Source organism: Vipera ursinii (assembly GCF_947247035.1).
Source record: "Vipera ursinii genome assembly, chromosome: 6".
In the NCBI taxonomy this organism is placed as follows: domain Eukaryota; kingdom Metazoa; phylum Chordata; class Lepidosauria; order Squamata; family Viperidae; genus Vipera; species Vipera ursinii.
In genome coordinates, this window is record NC_139515.1 from 44,156,185 (window position 1) to 44,168,908 (window position 12,724).

General features: G+C 37.7%; 2 protein-coding genes across 6 annotated transcripts in view; one reads left to right on the forward strand and one right to left on the reverse strand.

Moving 5' to 3' along the window:
• The window catches only part of BEST3 (bestrophin 3), a 30,357-nt gene extending 17,822 nt beyond the window's left edge, over positions 1 to 12,535 (reverse strand). Inside the window, exons 1-6 of the mRNA XM_083365113.1 lie at positions 12,463 to 12,535; positions 6,900 to 7,063; positions 5,235 to 5,329; positions 4,380 to 4,613; positions 1,543 to 1,697; positions 70 to 147 (exon numbers count right to left, since the gene is read on the reverse strand). Of these exons, the coding sequence (XP_083221239.1) occupies positions 70 to 147; positions 1,543 to 1,697; positions 4,380 to 4,613; positions 5,235 to 5,329; positions 6,900 to 7,051 (714 nt within the window). The 5' untranslated portion in view covers positions 7,052 to 7,063; positions 12,463 to 12,535. The remainder of the gene's footprint in view (positions 1 to 69; positions 148 to 1,542; positions 1,698 to 4,379; positions 4,614 to 5,234; positions 5,330 to 6,899; positions 7,064 to 12,462) is intronic.
• The window catches only part of RAB3IP (RAB3A interacting protein), a 42,296-nt gene continuing 38,469 nt past the window's right edge, over positions 8,898 to 12,724 (forward strand). For 2 of the 5 annotated variants that reach the window (XR_014492781.1, XM_083365114.1), the window contains exon 1: positions 11,857 to 12,089. The gene's annotated coding sequence lies outside the window, so the exon portion shown is untranslated. Of the gene's footprint in view, positions 9,046 to 11,856; positions 12,090 to 12,724 lie in introns of those variants that run through there. The other 3 variants (XM_083365118.1, XM_083365115.1, XM_083365116.1) reach the window with 3 other exon arrangements.

Consider the following 12,724-nt stretch of genomic DNA (forward strand, 5'->3'; position numbering starts at 1 on the left):
ACTCAAGATTTCACCCTGTCCCAATGCATCTGAGATATATTTAATAATATATAAGTATTTACTTTATACCTGTGTGTACACGAGAGGAATTCCAACCCAGTCATAACCAAATAGTAGGCTACACCATGATCGATACCGATTCATCTCCTAAATGAAAAATAAAAACCAATAGATGTATTGTTGAGGATTATCACAATGTATTAATTGTTATAGATATGATGGTACTTCCCAGGAAGCAATATAATTAATTCTGAGGTTGTGTTCTGATGACACTTTTGTTTGATGCCTTCCAGTCAATGTTGGTTCCCGATGACTGCCTGGAATAGTTACCTGCAGTTTTCTTAGCAACCTCTTTGGAAATAGTTTGCCACTGCCTCTTTCTTAGGGTTGAGAGTCACTGGCCCAAGGTTACTTATCTGGCTTTATGCTTAAATTGGGATTAGCATTTACAGTCTACTGATTTCTAGTCTGGTGCTTCATGCTTCACCAAACTGAGGATTCCTTGCTGTTCTCTGAGTTTAGTTGTTTGCTTACAGATGCTTCATTACCCTAACATCTGTGCAAATAAGTATGAAGTTTGGTCCATGTTTATATACAGTAGTTGCCCTGCCAGTGTTGGTGGAGGAGTGGGTTTATCCTTGATAGTTCTTTATTAGGGTATTGTTTCTGCTAGATTGTTTGTCTGGTGTTAACTCCTGCTTATTTGGATGTTGGCTGCAGAAAAGGATATATTCTGTCTTTTTTTGTTTCCTTTTTGGCTTTTTGATTGCTTCTTTTGAATGGTATGTAGAAACTGTTTATCTCTATGTTGATGACCAGTTCGTCTGCATGCCAGACTTCCAGGAATTTTCTAGCATTTTTTGGACTTACCTGGGATGCTCACAATTTCCCATTTGAAACAATGGGTAAGTTTGTCCATGTGTTGTGAAATTAAGGAGTTTTCATCATGTCTTCTGACTGCTAGCTGGGGTTCAGGGATGTGCTCTGCAAATCTTCTGCCTGTTTATCCTACAGAGTGGCTATTACAGTCCTCACACTATATGTTGTAGATAACTCCTTTTTTTCCCTTGGGCTACTGGGTCTTTTGGTTTTTGAAGACGTTTTAGAGGGTTTTAGTTGGCTTCTGGTCTACAATATTACATTGCTATAATAGTCTGTTGGTTGTTTTTGAGATGTTTCTGATATAAGAAAGAACTGCCAACTGGAAGCCAAATATTTGAAATAACAAGAAGCCATCAGCAGCCATTTTACCTAGTCTTTCCTGAAGCCTGGAGCTAGCCTTCAGATACAGTACAGTGAAAACATTTAGGTTGGGAGGTGGGCAGTTTTGGAAGATTATTCTTGCCTTCAGTGTCATTTTCATCTATGAGCAGCCTTGCACAGGAGTACAAGAATAGAAAGTCTCAGAATGTGGAAAAAATGGAGATAAGGAAATTGGAAACAGAATTTATATGGAATAGATGATTTTTTTTAAAAAAAATGGGATTCTATTTTTGGCTTTCAAATATTTTTCACAATTGTTCATTGTATCTGCTTACTTACATTCATCAGTGTTTGCAAGTCCACACTATCTTTGATTCTTCCATTTTGTCTTGCTTTGGCTGCCAAATTTCCAAACCAAACAAAAGGGATCCAATATTTAAGATGAGGTGATTTAATATCATCAAATATTATCTTTTCCTCAGCTGTCATAAAACCTGTGTATAAAGAAATGCAGCTGTATTTTGATCACCTGTTTTTGTTTTCTCAAAAGAGAAGCTTCAAACCAGGCAAACCTTTTATGTAATTTTATGCATGTCAATGTATTAAAATGTATATTCACTTCTTCAAAGAACCGATTTTTAATCCAATGCTAAAATCAAGGATGGCTACCAGTGGCCAATAGAAATTTGACTTTGAAGCTATTTTACTTTATCTGTCATGTGATGAACCCAATAAATGTTAATTTTACAACCTACTCATCCACACACACACTATTTTATTTACAAAGAAAAGTAACAGTAGCTTAATATCTATATTTCTGTTATGCATGTTATGGCATGCTGTGTTTTAGTAATATCTTTTTGGCCCATTATAGCTCATATAATTTGAAAGAGTTTTGATTCATAAAAACTTGTCTGACCTATATATGTATCGTTCAATTCTTCCCACTATAATATAGCCATTACTTAAACATTTTACAGCACCACCTTAGCTGAATTAGGCAAAGGCAACTATCCTATATAGGTCACATTCAGTCCTCAGCCCACTCACTTCACCGCCACACAATGAGTCTCTGGTGTGTGAATTGAAGCCCTGGTTGCTAGATGATATAAACTTTTACTAAATGATACAAGAACAGCCCCGCTGATCAAGTCAAGTTCTAATTTAGTCTAGCATTTCATTTTTCATAGACTAACAAGGTTCATCTGGCTGTTTCACAAGAGACTAAAATCTACCTGTTACCTATGGGTTATTCACCTGCAACTATCCACAGCATACCTGCCCCAGTAGAAATAATACTATATAGTCTACATCAGGCATGTCACGTGACGAAAGTGACATATCAGAGCTTTTTCCCCATTGCCGGCAATGGGGTGGGCGCGGTTTCGTCGTGATGTGTCCGGCCTGCGGGCCGGCAGTTTGACACCCCTGGTCTACATTAATAGTGCTTAATAGACCTCTCCTCCATGAATGTCATCCAAGTCAGTCACCTTCATCACATCTTGTGATATCAAATGTCACGGGTAAAATTATCTATCATATGAAGCAGTAACTTTTTCATTTATTCAGAAGCTTCTTCCAATCAGATTCATTGATGAACTTGGTTCTACTGTTTTGAGAAAGAGGAATTTTTTTCCTGTCCACTTTCTCCTTGCCAAGCAGAATTTTAGATATTTGAATCCTGTCCTCCTTATGTCACCTTCTTTCCATGTAAAGAATTCCAAAAATCTAATATTTTTGCAGTTGGAATTTATTTATTTATTTTATTTATTTTAATTCCATTTATATCCCGCCCTTCTCCGAAGACTCAGGGCGGCTTACAAGCTTAGCAGTAGCCTTCATTCTATGTATATGCCTGCTTGTTAGGGCTTTCACACACACCCCAAGCGGCATTATTACAAAGTCAGCTTATTGCCCCCAACAATCTGGGTCCTCATTTTACCTACCTCGGAAGGATGGAAAGCTGAGTCAACCTTGAGCCTGGTGGGATGCGAACCTGCACTAATTGCAGGCAGCTGGTGTTACTTAAGGAGGCATTAGCCCACTGCTCCACTGCTGCCCATTCCACATTTTCCCCCAGTTCTGTTTTATCTTTTAAAAAAATGTAGTGACTGAATTGTACGAACTATTCTAGATGGAAATATAGTAAAGATTTGTATTAGAGTGTTGCAACATTGACAGTTTTATTTTTAGCCTGTTTCCATATTGATCCCTAGCATGGATTTTTTTTCAGAATGTTGATATATTGAAAAAAATGGTTGACAATTTATCTGGAGAAAGATTATACCTCTTTTTGGTAATTTCATAATTCTAATGTTTCAGATGTCAGAATGATATCTGAAGAATATTGTGATTTAAGAAATGAATTATTCCTAAATAATGAAGCCAAGTGCTAGGGAAGTTTGCTCCATATAGAGGCTACAGCTGTATGTACATTAACCTGGATTAACTCCTACAGAACTCATAGATACATCTACGTTAGTCAAAATCAATAGGTAAGTTAGATGTTATGCAGGAAATATACAGCAGCATTCCATTAAAAAACAGAACAAAATAATAAAATTGAAGTACTGGTAGATTGTGATTTTTTTAGCACAGCAGCTGGGCTAGTTTTTATATATTTTTTTTGCTTTGTTTAAATTAGTAGCACCCACCCAGCATGTTTCCTGTTTGCAGAAAAAAATATATATGCATTGCAACTTTAAATTTCAGTACTGTGATACAGTGAGAGTTGCACAAAGTGCTGAGTCTTGTCCCGAGGTTAGTCACATGAGAAATTGTACAAAGTAAGGCAGGTTTCCCAATATAGTACCCTATGTCTTCTATCATCCCATTAAATACAATGGTTAAAGATGACAGATGTTACAATCAAATGTTTTAGGGAATCCTGGATTGGAGAAACTGTAGTAAAGTATAAGATCATATTAAATTATAACAATATTTATTTATTTAAAAGATTTATATGGCCACCCATCTTAAGCAGAATGGGCAGCTTACAGCAATCATAAAAACATAATACTAATAGCAGCATCACTACTTGTTTCTTGCAATGCAGTAAAGGCATATTAAGTGTGATTACAGTGGCTCTACAAAAGCACCACCCCAAATAACTATTTCATTGGCAAATGTTGACTTTAACTAGGTCAAAGAGAGGAATGAAAATGAGTGAACAGTACCTCCTTCTACTACATGTTCTAAAGTTGGAAATCTTTTGTAGACAGCTGTGCTCACTGATCGAAAGATGAGGACAGATGTTAAATTCACATAACGCATTAGAGTTCTCCTGAGTAATCGGCCATACTCATCGCTTCCCTGAACAGTGCTGGAGATCAAGAACATAATTCTGTCTGGCCATGGCAGATTTACAAATTGGTTCCACCAGCGGTTCACCACCAAAGTAACATAAAACCCTGGAGAGTTCAAAAATCCTTATTCACATTTCTTGTTATATACCCAACAGAAGATCTTCTAATGTCACACATAAGTAAACTATATATATATACTTTTTTAGTAATTCCCTTGATATCTGCCAGTAGACTCTCTTTTTCATCCATCCATGCTCCAAACGCATTGATGAAATCCCAACTCAACCTTTCTTTATATAGGACTCTCCAACTATGGCTACACTAGGAATTGTAGCTCCAAGAGATCTGGAAAGGTGTGAGTCATTTTTAAGATTTGAGGGAAGCTGCAGCTGATGGGTTTATCAGTCACAAAGTAAGGCTGGACCAATTGCCACATAAAATGGGGAAGGGGATTTTATTGATCATTCAGAGTTTTCTTTTCTTTTCTTTTAAAAAAAACAACAGGTTAAGACAATAAATTATTCTGGGGTAGCACCAATTAGAAGAATACAATTGGAATTTTATTTAATTTTGCAATATGGTTTTATATTTGCATACCACCTCAAATCCTTAGGAATTGGGACAGGTTGCAACAACTGTACAGTATTTTTTAGGTTTTACATTTCTGTAATGTACCCTTGCAAATGTTTCCACCCTTGCTGTGCATGAAATGGAATATAAGCTTACCCAAAACAAAAGTAACTGGAATTTGTTCTGCGTATTTGTCACAGTAAATGGACAATTTCTCAAAGTAACGTTTCTGGGTTCCTGAAAGGAAAAATCTGTGACAAAAAAGACAGGGACTTTTGATATAAAGACTAAAGAAATACAAATTAAAAACAAAGATAAGCATCCCAGAGCACTCAGCATTAGATTGTACATTGGATCATAACAGAAGGCAGGCAGTGAGAGCAGTGGTGGGATTCAAATATATGAACAACTGGTTCTCTGTGTGGATGCTGATTCTGGAAGTCCATTCTGGACCTGGGCAACAAAAATTAGCTACCATTTCTGCCGAAGTGGTGCAAACTGGCTGAATCCCTGAGTGAGAGATTCTGCTGTGAGAGATTTCACTTGAAGTTCAGTTGGAGGTTGTAATAATTAAAAATTACAAAGCTATATCAGACCTAGATCTGACTATAATGGATTACATTAGTAATTGTAGCAAAAGGAAATCTTGCAAAATAAACACTTCAAAATTTAGTTTTGCTTCATACTGCAATTCCACCGAGAGATGACATTCAATTAGAATTTGAAGCTGAGCTGTATTTTCTCATATCACAATTACTGGAGCTGCTCATTGTAAATTTATATCTCCATGAAATAACAATCATCATATAGCATCCTTCAGAGACAATCAACTTAAGGTTGTCATTTCTTGATTCTTTTCTTTCAATGATAAAGGCACTAATTTTGTTTGGCACTTGCCTCCTCTGTCAAAATACTATTATGAAATGTTATACTATTTTAGTGTTTTATGAAAACATCATAAAATGCTAAAACACATTGTTTTAGTAAATGTAACTATGTTTTACAACACATTTGATTCTAAATGTAACCAAAAATTCCATACAGTCATTTTAGTGAATTGACTAAAATCTCTGCTTTAATTGCAAAACAATCAAACAAGATGTTTGAAAACAGCAAAAAGCAAGCATGAAAAGCAATGCTTTTGCACAACTTCCATAAATTTCAACACAGCTTTTTAAAACAAAACCTTCTTGAATAGTTATGATTTCTACATAATTATATGTACCAACAACAATTTCATTTTCCAATTTCTAGTATTTGTGTAGTCAAAATGGTACCCTAGATGTATAAGAGAGAAACATTGGCAAATATAGGGAAACATCATGTCTTGCAGAAGTACAAAAAAAACATTAAAACAATAGGAAAAGTTTCTAAAGCAGGCATGTCCAACCTGTTGCCTGCAGGTTGCATGCAGCCCTGGACAGCTAGTAAAATGACTCTACAAAATATAACTAAAAATATGAGAAATAAAGGAAGTTTGCTATTTATATACATTCATTATATATTTTGGCAGTCAAGACAAATTGTCTCCACTTAATATAGCCCTGGTAAGGCAAAAGATTGGACATGCAGGTTCTAAAGGAAGAATCTATAAAATATTTCTATTAGGACTAAACATGCCATAAATTCCTGAGTACTTAGCTGGATGGGGAAGAGATACAAAAAATTGGGGAAGAAAGATAGAAGACATGTGTGGCTGGCTAGTATCCTCCAGAGAACCACACCGCAACACTTCACATCCCACTTGTTTAATATAGTATCACACATTCTCCTACAAGGGTCAGGCAGACAGAGCATTGTAGAAGGTGAAAAAAGTTGTACCTATACAATATACTTATCGCTGTGTAAAGAGAGGCAAAGAGAATAAATTCTCGGTAAAGCAGTTTGTAGATGCTTCCTTTCCATTTGAGAAGTAGCCTGTGGAACCCAAAGAAGGTAGCATTTGCAACTTTACTGGAGTATGTGACGGTCATCTCTCCAAAATGCTTTTGAAAAAATGGAAGACAAAAGCGCAATGTGAAACCAATGGACTTCATGGAGAATATTGATTGAAACCTAAAGCGTCATGGCTTTCCCAATGAAAGGTGTCATCAGAATGTTCCTGAACTGGATATAGTAGCACTGGTGATGTTACCTAGTTAGGGTAATGAAATGTCTGCAAGAAAACAATCAAGCTCAGAGAACACCAAGGACCACTCGTTTTAACCCTGAGCTACAACTATTCTCCTTTATTAGATATCTATATAATTCATCAAACTAGAGTTTTTCAGATTATTCTTTTAGAATTACAGTAATGAAATTCATTCTCCAACCAGCTACCCTTTGGATACATTAGAGTAACTTCAAGGAAGCAGGTTACATGTAGAAGTCACTAAGTTGAGAAAGATTGATGTAGGTAGTGAATTCCACAACTGATACCAGATCTGCAACTGTGTAGCAATCCTGCTGACAGACAGGATATGTATTGCCTTACTTAACCACTAATCATGGCACTGCAAAAAGGTATTATCAATAAGGTCCCAATGTACAACTGTTGAATTAGAACTTGCTTTAAAATTATGTTTGTTTTGTGAGCTGCCCAACATTGTCATACGTAATACAGGTGGCCACATAAGTACTTGTCCCTGATTTGAAATATTTTCATTGATTAAGCTAACTAAAATTCAAAGTCACAAAATATATTTGTCTTTAGTGATGGTATACATCAATGATTGTCAACCTATTCTTTACCACAGACCTAACTCAAGATTTAAATTGAAACATTTCTTAAAATCTTCATGGATCCCCTGTGATGACATCACCCCCCCAGGAGTCTGTGGACCATAGATTGAGAATCACTGGTATACATTGTTCAGCAACAAGAAACTTTCTAATAAAGATGTAAGTTGCAATTTTGCTCATAGTTTCTGGAAGGGATGATCCTTTGATGATACTTGGGGACCCAATCAATGTTAAAAAAGAATTAAAAATGACAAAAACATTAGCACTGAGCCACATATTGATTCTAGTTCTAACGCAAATCATTCCATGGGCTTAGTGAAATATATTTAAATATTTTTAAGCATAAGGAAAGTAATAATTAGAGGTATTATTGTTCCCTAAGGCCCAAATTATCAAAATAAACCCCTAGGAATTGAGAAAAGTTTGAGAGTCATCTATCGTAGGAATATTTCCACCATATTCTTTTCCATTTTTTTAATGCAAACATTTTGAAGTAATTCCATACTGCTATAAGCATGTGGAGTAAATCTAACATACAAGGAATGAAGTAATTGTGGAAGGGCCTCAACTATGTTTAAGCAAAGGGAGGCTTATGAGTGATACACCTACACAAAGCTTTGCTATCTACCTTTGGAGGTGGTAAACTGTCTAGGTATTGATTAAATATTAAATTAATTGTCCATGTTATCAATGTGCTGTTAAGAAATCAGATACAGTTTTCAAGCACTCATAGCGATGCCAAAACAAGAAGAAACACAATAAGATTTTGGAAACACTCACCGTTTATTCTGGCTAGGCCACTCAAATACAGAGGTGATGATGTGGAGCTGTTGTGCTCCCCAAATAAAAACATTCAGGTTACTTTGTTCCTCTCTTTGCTTTCGGCAAGCAGCTTATCAGGCCTCTAATTTCTCCCTAGAGCTTTCACAGGACTGGACTGACAAGCACAGGGGTGAACGCATCTTTCCACTTCGGGAGTTGTGTTTTTGCCAAGTTTTCTTCTGCTGTCACTTACAACTAAGAACAAACATAAGCAACAGCTGCCGATTTGGCTCATTTCAAATCTATAATTATCCCTTCACTTGTTCTTCATAGGAGGACCCCTTTGGTGGGAACTCAGAATCATGGAAATAATTTGAATCAATCTTTTCCAGTTGGGACACATTCCTTCTGCCATCATTCAGTGACATGAAAAAAGGTCAATTATTCAAAAAAGAAGAAAGAAATGGAAAAGCAAAAAAAGAAGGTAAAAGAAAAATGCCTCTAGATTCTCACTTTGTTGTTATTAAAACATAAGAGTCAGAAAGGAAAAAAGGGCTCAGGGCTTTTGAAGTTGTGGCCTAAAAACTATGTGAAGTTTAAACATTTGTGCTTACTACTGAAAGGCAATTGGACCAACAAAAGGCTATTACTATATTAACTTCCCAGTGACCTTTCTCTTGAATATAGTTTCCACAGGGTGGACATGATATAGTAGGAGTAGCTATGGAACTAATGCTGAAAAAGACCTAAATTGTAAACATAACAGACCAAATATACACAGTTATATTTGCAATTCCAAAGAGGTTTATGTTAAATGTTAAGTCTCAGTAACTGCAGTGGTTTAACAATATATAAATATCTGTATGATTGCTTTGAAAGTTTACATATCTCTGTACTTTTACCTGTAGTATCTCTGTGAACAGATGCTATTTGGGTGCTACAAAGGATAAGGAACTTGTGTCAGGAAAACCAGAAACGGTGTTATTCATTTTCTCATACCTTACAGGATAGCAAAAGTGGGGCTCTGTAAACTATGGGCTAATCTTTAGGAAGAGGATTGGGCAGTGGAATAACTGACAAAAAGACATAGCTCAGAAATCCTAATACAGAATAAGTTATGAGGAGATTACTGCAGAATTTAGTGTAACAAACGATAAAAGTGGCTCTATTATTCAACCAAGTTTTATTGGCATTACAAGGCAATGAATAGAGAGGCAGGATGACATATCTGATAAGGGGGAAAGGACACATTTTTCTAATATTGGTCAGTAAATCAGTCAACAATATCTATTAATCTAGCAGATCACTTAGATTTGCCATTTAGAAAATTAGCAAAGTGGGAAATTGTAAGGAACAGAGCAAAATATAGTTGAGTGGCCTAGAAATAAAATAGGAAAATACTGTAACTTGCCAGTTTCCACTGGTTTAATTATTTCTTCATTGTAAGCATATTTTTCAACAATCAAGTGACACCAGTGTGCACATGTTGTCAGACAGAATACACAGAAATCAAATTATGTTACTGATGCAAAGAGGTGGAAGAGAGCTCAGTTATAACAGCAAAGACAGGGGCTGACTGTGAAATAGATCACATAATACTCCTATGCAGGTTCTACAGCCAGTTTCTATAATAAGATCCTAAGCACATTTCCATCTTTTGCAAAAAAAAGAATGCCAGGAACTGCTTTGAAGTCCTGAATCTCATTGATATGGAACCAAAGGACTATGGAATAAAATCAGACAAGTGGTTAGGGATAAATAAGAAAAGAAACTACTTAGGACCAAGTAACAGAAGAAAGCAAATTGAATGTCAGAACCAACAGTAGAAACTGCCATGAAGAAAAATCAAAGCCAGGAAAGACACATAGCTCAGAAACAAATCTAACAAAAATTTCAGAAAAGACAAGAAGAAGCAGTATTACAACGACATTTGTAAAGATATCAAAGATAGAAAAAACATGAACAGAAAAATGAAAATTTCCCTAAAGACCTCTGCACTCAGTAGATTCCAACCTCAAATTGGTATACTAAAGGATTCTAATAAACAGATAGTAACTTGTTCAAAGAAGAGCAAAGATGAAAGGAGTATAATGAAATTCTATACAGTAGAAATTTCAAAATCCAAGATACTTTGATAATAACGGCTGCTAAACAAAGTACCTCTCTTTCTGGTCTCAAATACATGTAATTTCAGAGTCAGCAGTAGGTACAAGTTGCCTTGTGCCCAAAAAGTAAGTGTGACATTATGTGAGCAGATACCTCTGTGAAAACCAGGTATGCAGTGTTTCCAATAGCACAAGCCCCAGTCGACATGGAGGACAGTGCCCAGTGATCAGAACAACCTTGTCCACTTTAAGGAGAATGTTTGGTGATTGATCTTGCCAACAATGATGTTTGGTGAGAAAGGGAAGTCAGGTGATCCACTAATAATTTTCATTAATTTGATTTAAAACTTTTGGGACAGCACCACTCATGACAGAGGCATCATAGGACTTCATACTCAGGAGTGTGCACAGGCTGTGGTCAAAAGAATCAAGAGGTCAGCCAACTCCAATTTTTAAGCATATCATACATAAAAAACAGGTGGTTTCAATTGCACCACTGTGGCTGCCATAATTGAGGGTTTTTTTTAACCACAGCTTGCAGATATCCTTGATCACAGCTTATGAAAATACCTTTAATGCCGAAGGCCATAAGATTCTTCATCATTTACTTAGCCATAAAAAGGCTTTACAAATCTCTGTTGCGGACATGGTCCTGAAAGTGTTGAGTCAAGCCAACACTTGGGAAATAATCCTGCTCAGCCTCTGGCGATTTCTGTGCTGTAAATCGGATTTTAGAGCATTTTTTCGGAGATGGGAGGACGCCTCGCACTTTAGTTGCTTCAAAAAAACACTCGAAGCAGGAGACGTGGCTGGAATGATAACAATAGTTTGCCGATGTCATCGTTTTGCTTCTCTATCCTAGAAAATGCTGCTCAGGACGAGTCCAAGTGAAAGACAAACTGAAGTATATTTTAGACCTCAGAGGGATTAATCTCCAGCTCCGATTCTCTTTCTTCTCTCGCTTCCCCGCGAAAAAACAGCTCCGGCAAAGCTGCTGGAGCACCTCCACTCCGACAGCAGTCGAGAGTCAAAGCCTCTAGGGCAGGGGTAGGCAACCTCGGCTCTTTTATGACTCATGGACTTCAACTCCCAGAATTCCTGAGCCAGCCAAGCTGGCTCAGGAATTCTGGGAGTTGAAGTCCATGAGTCATAAAAGAGCCGAGGTTGCCTACCCCTGCTCTAGCGGGAGCCGCACAGCTCTCCGCTCCAACCCAGAAGTCCTACCTGGCATTGGCGGACTCTTAATTCCTCCCAGATCGAGGTTGTTGTGCTTTTAAACGCATGCGCAGCCGCGCCCCGTTGTGTCTCCGCCGCTGGCTTTCAGGATCGGGTTTCGCGGCCGGAGCGAGAAAAAGAAGTGGGAGCTGTTGCTGACTCGTCGCCTGCGGCTGGGAAGGGTGGTTGGTATCGCTGGCCCCCGCAGGTAAGTCCCGCTGCTAGCTTTTCCTGCTCCTCCTTTTGGAGTCACCCAGAAGCTGCAGCTCCAGAGGAGCCGTGACATCCAGTGTAATTGGATTGCAACTATCGTTGACCTCTGGTTAATGTGGTTGGGAGATTCTGGGAGTTGTAGTTCGACACAGTTCAGGGCACCGGGTTTGCAAGAAAGATGCACTTCAGCCTTTTCTTTTGCGTCGTCCCTGTGCAGCCGCCGTGGCCGCCTGTGATCAATGGCACCGCGTTTCTTTCCCCAATCCTCTCGGCAATCGCAGTTTTTATCTCTCCTTACTCAGGTGTTTCTGACGACACTCTGACCCGAGCGCGTGTTTGAATGCCTAGGTTTGAATCTCTTTGCTCACCTTCGGTCGGCAATGATTCCTTGCACAAACACATACACAGGCACTAGAAATTATATCCAATTTTGTAGATGGGCTGACACCAGAGATCTTTATGAAGTGTCTTTAACAGCTGTGCAGGGCGCTGCTTTTACTTCGTACGGGAGAGGAGAACATAGTGTGGTAAACGGACGATATAAACATAAGGATAATGGGATATTGGTATTTCCGGCTTGCTAGATAACTATTATACCGTGCATTCAACATTCAGAATCTCCTGCTGGGG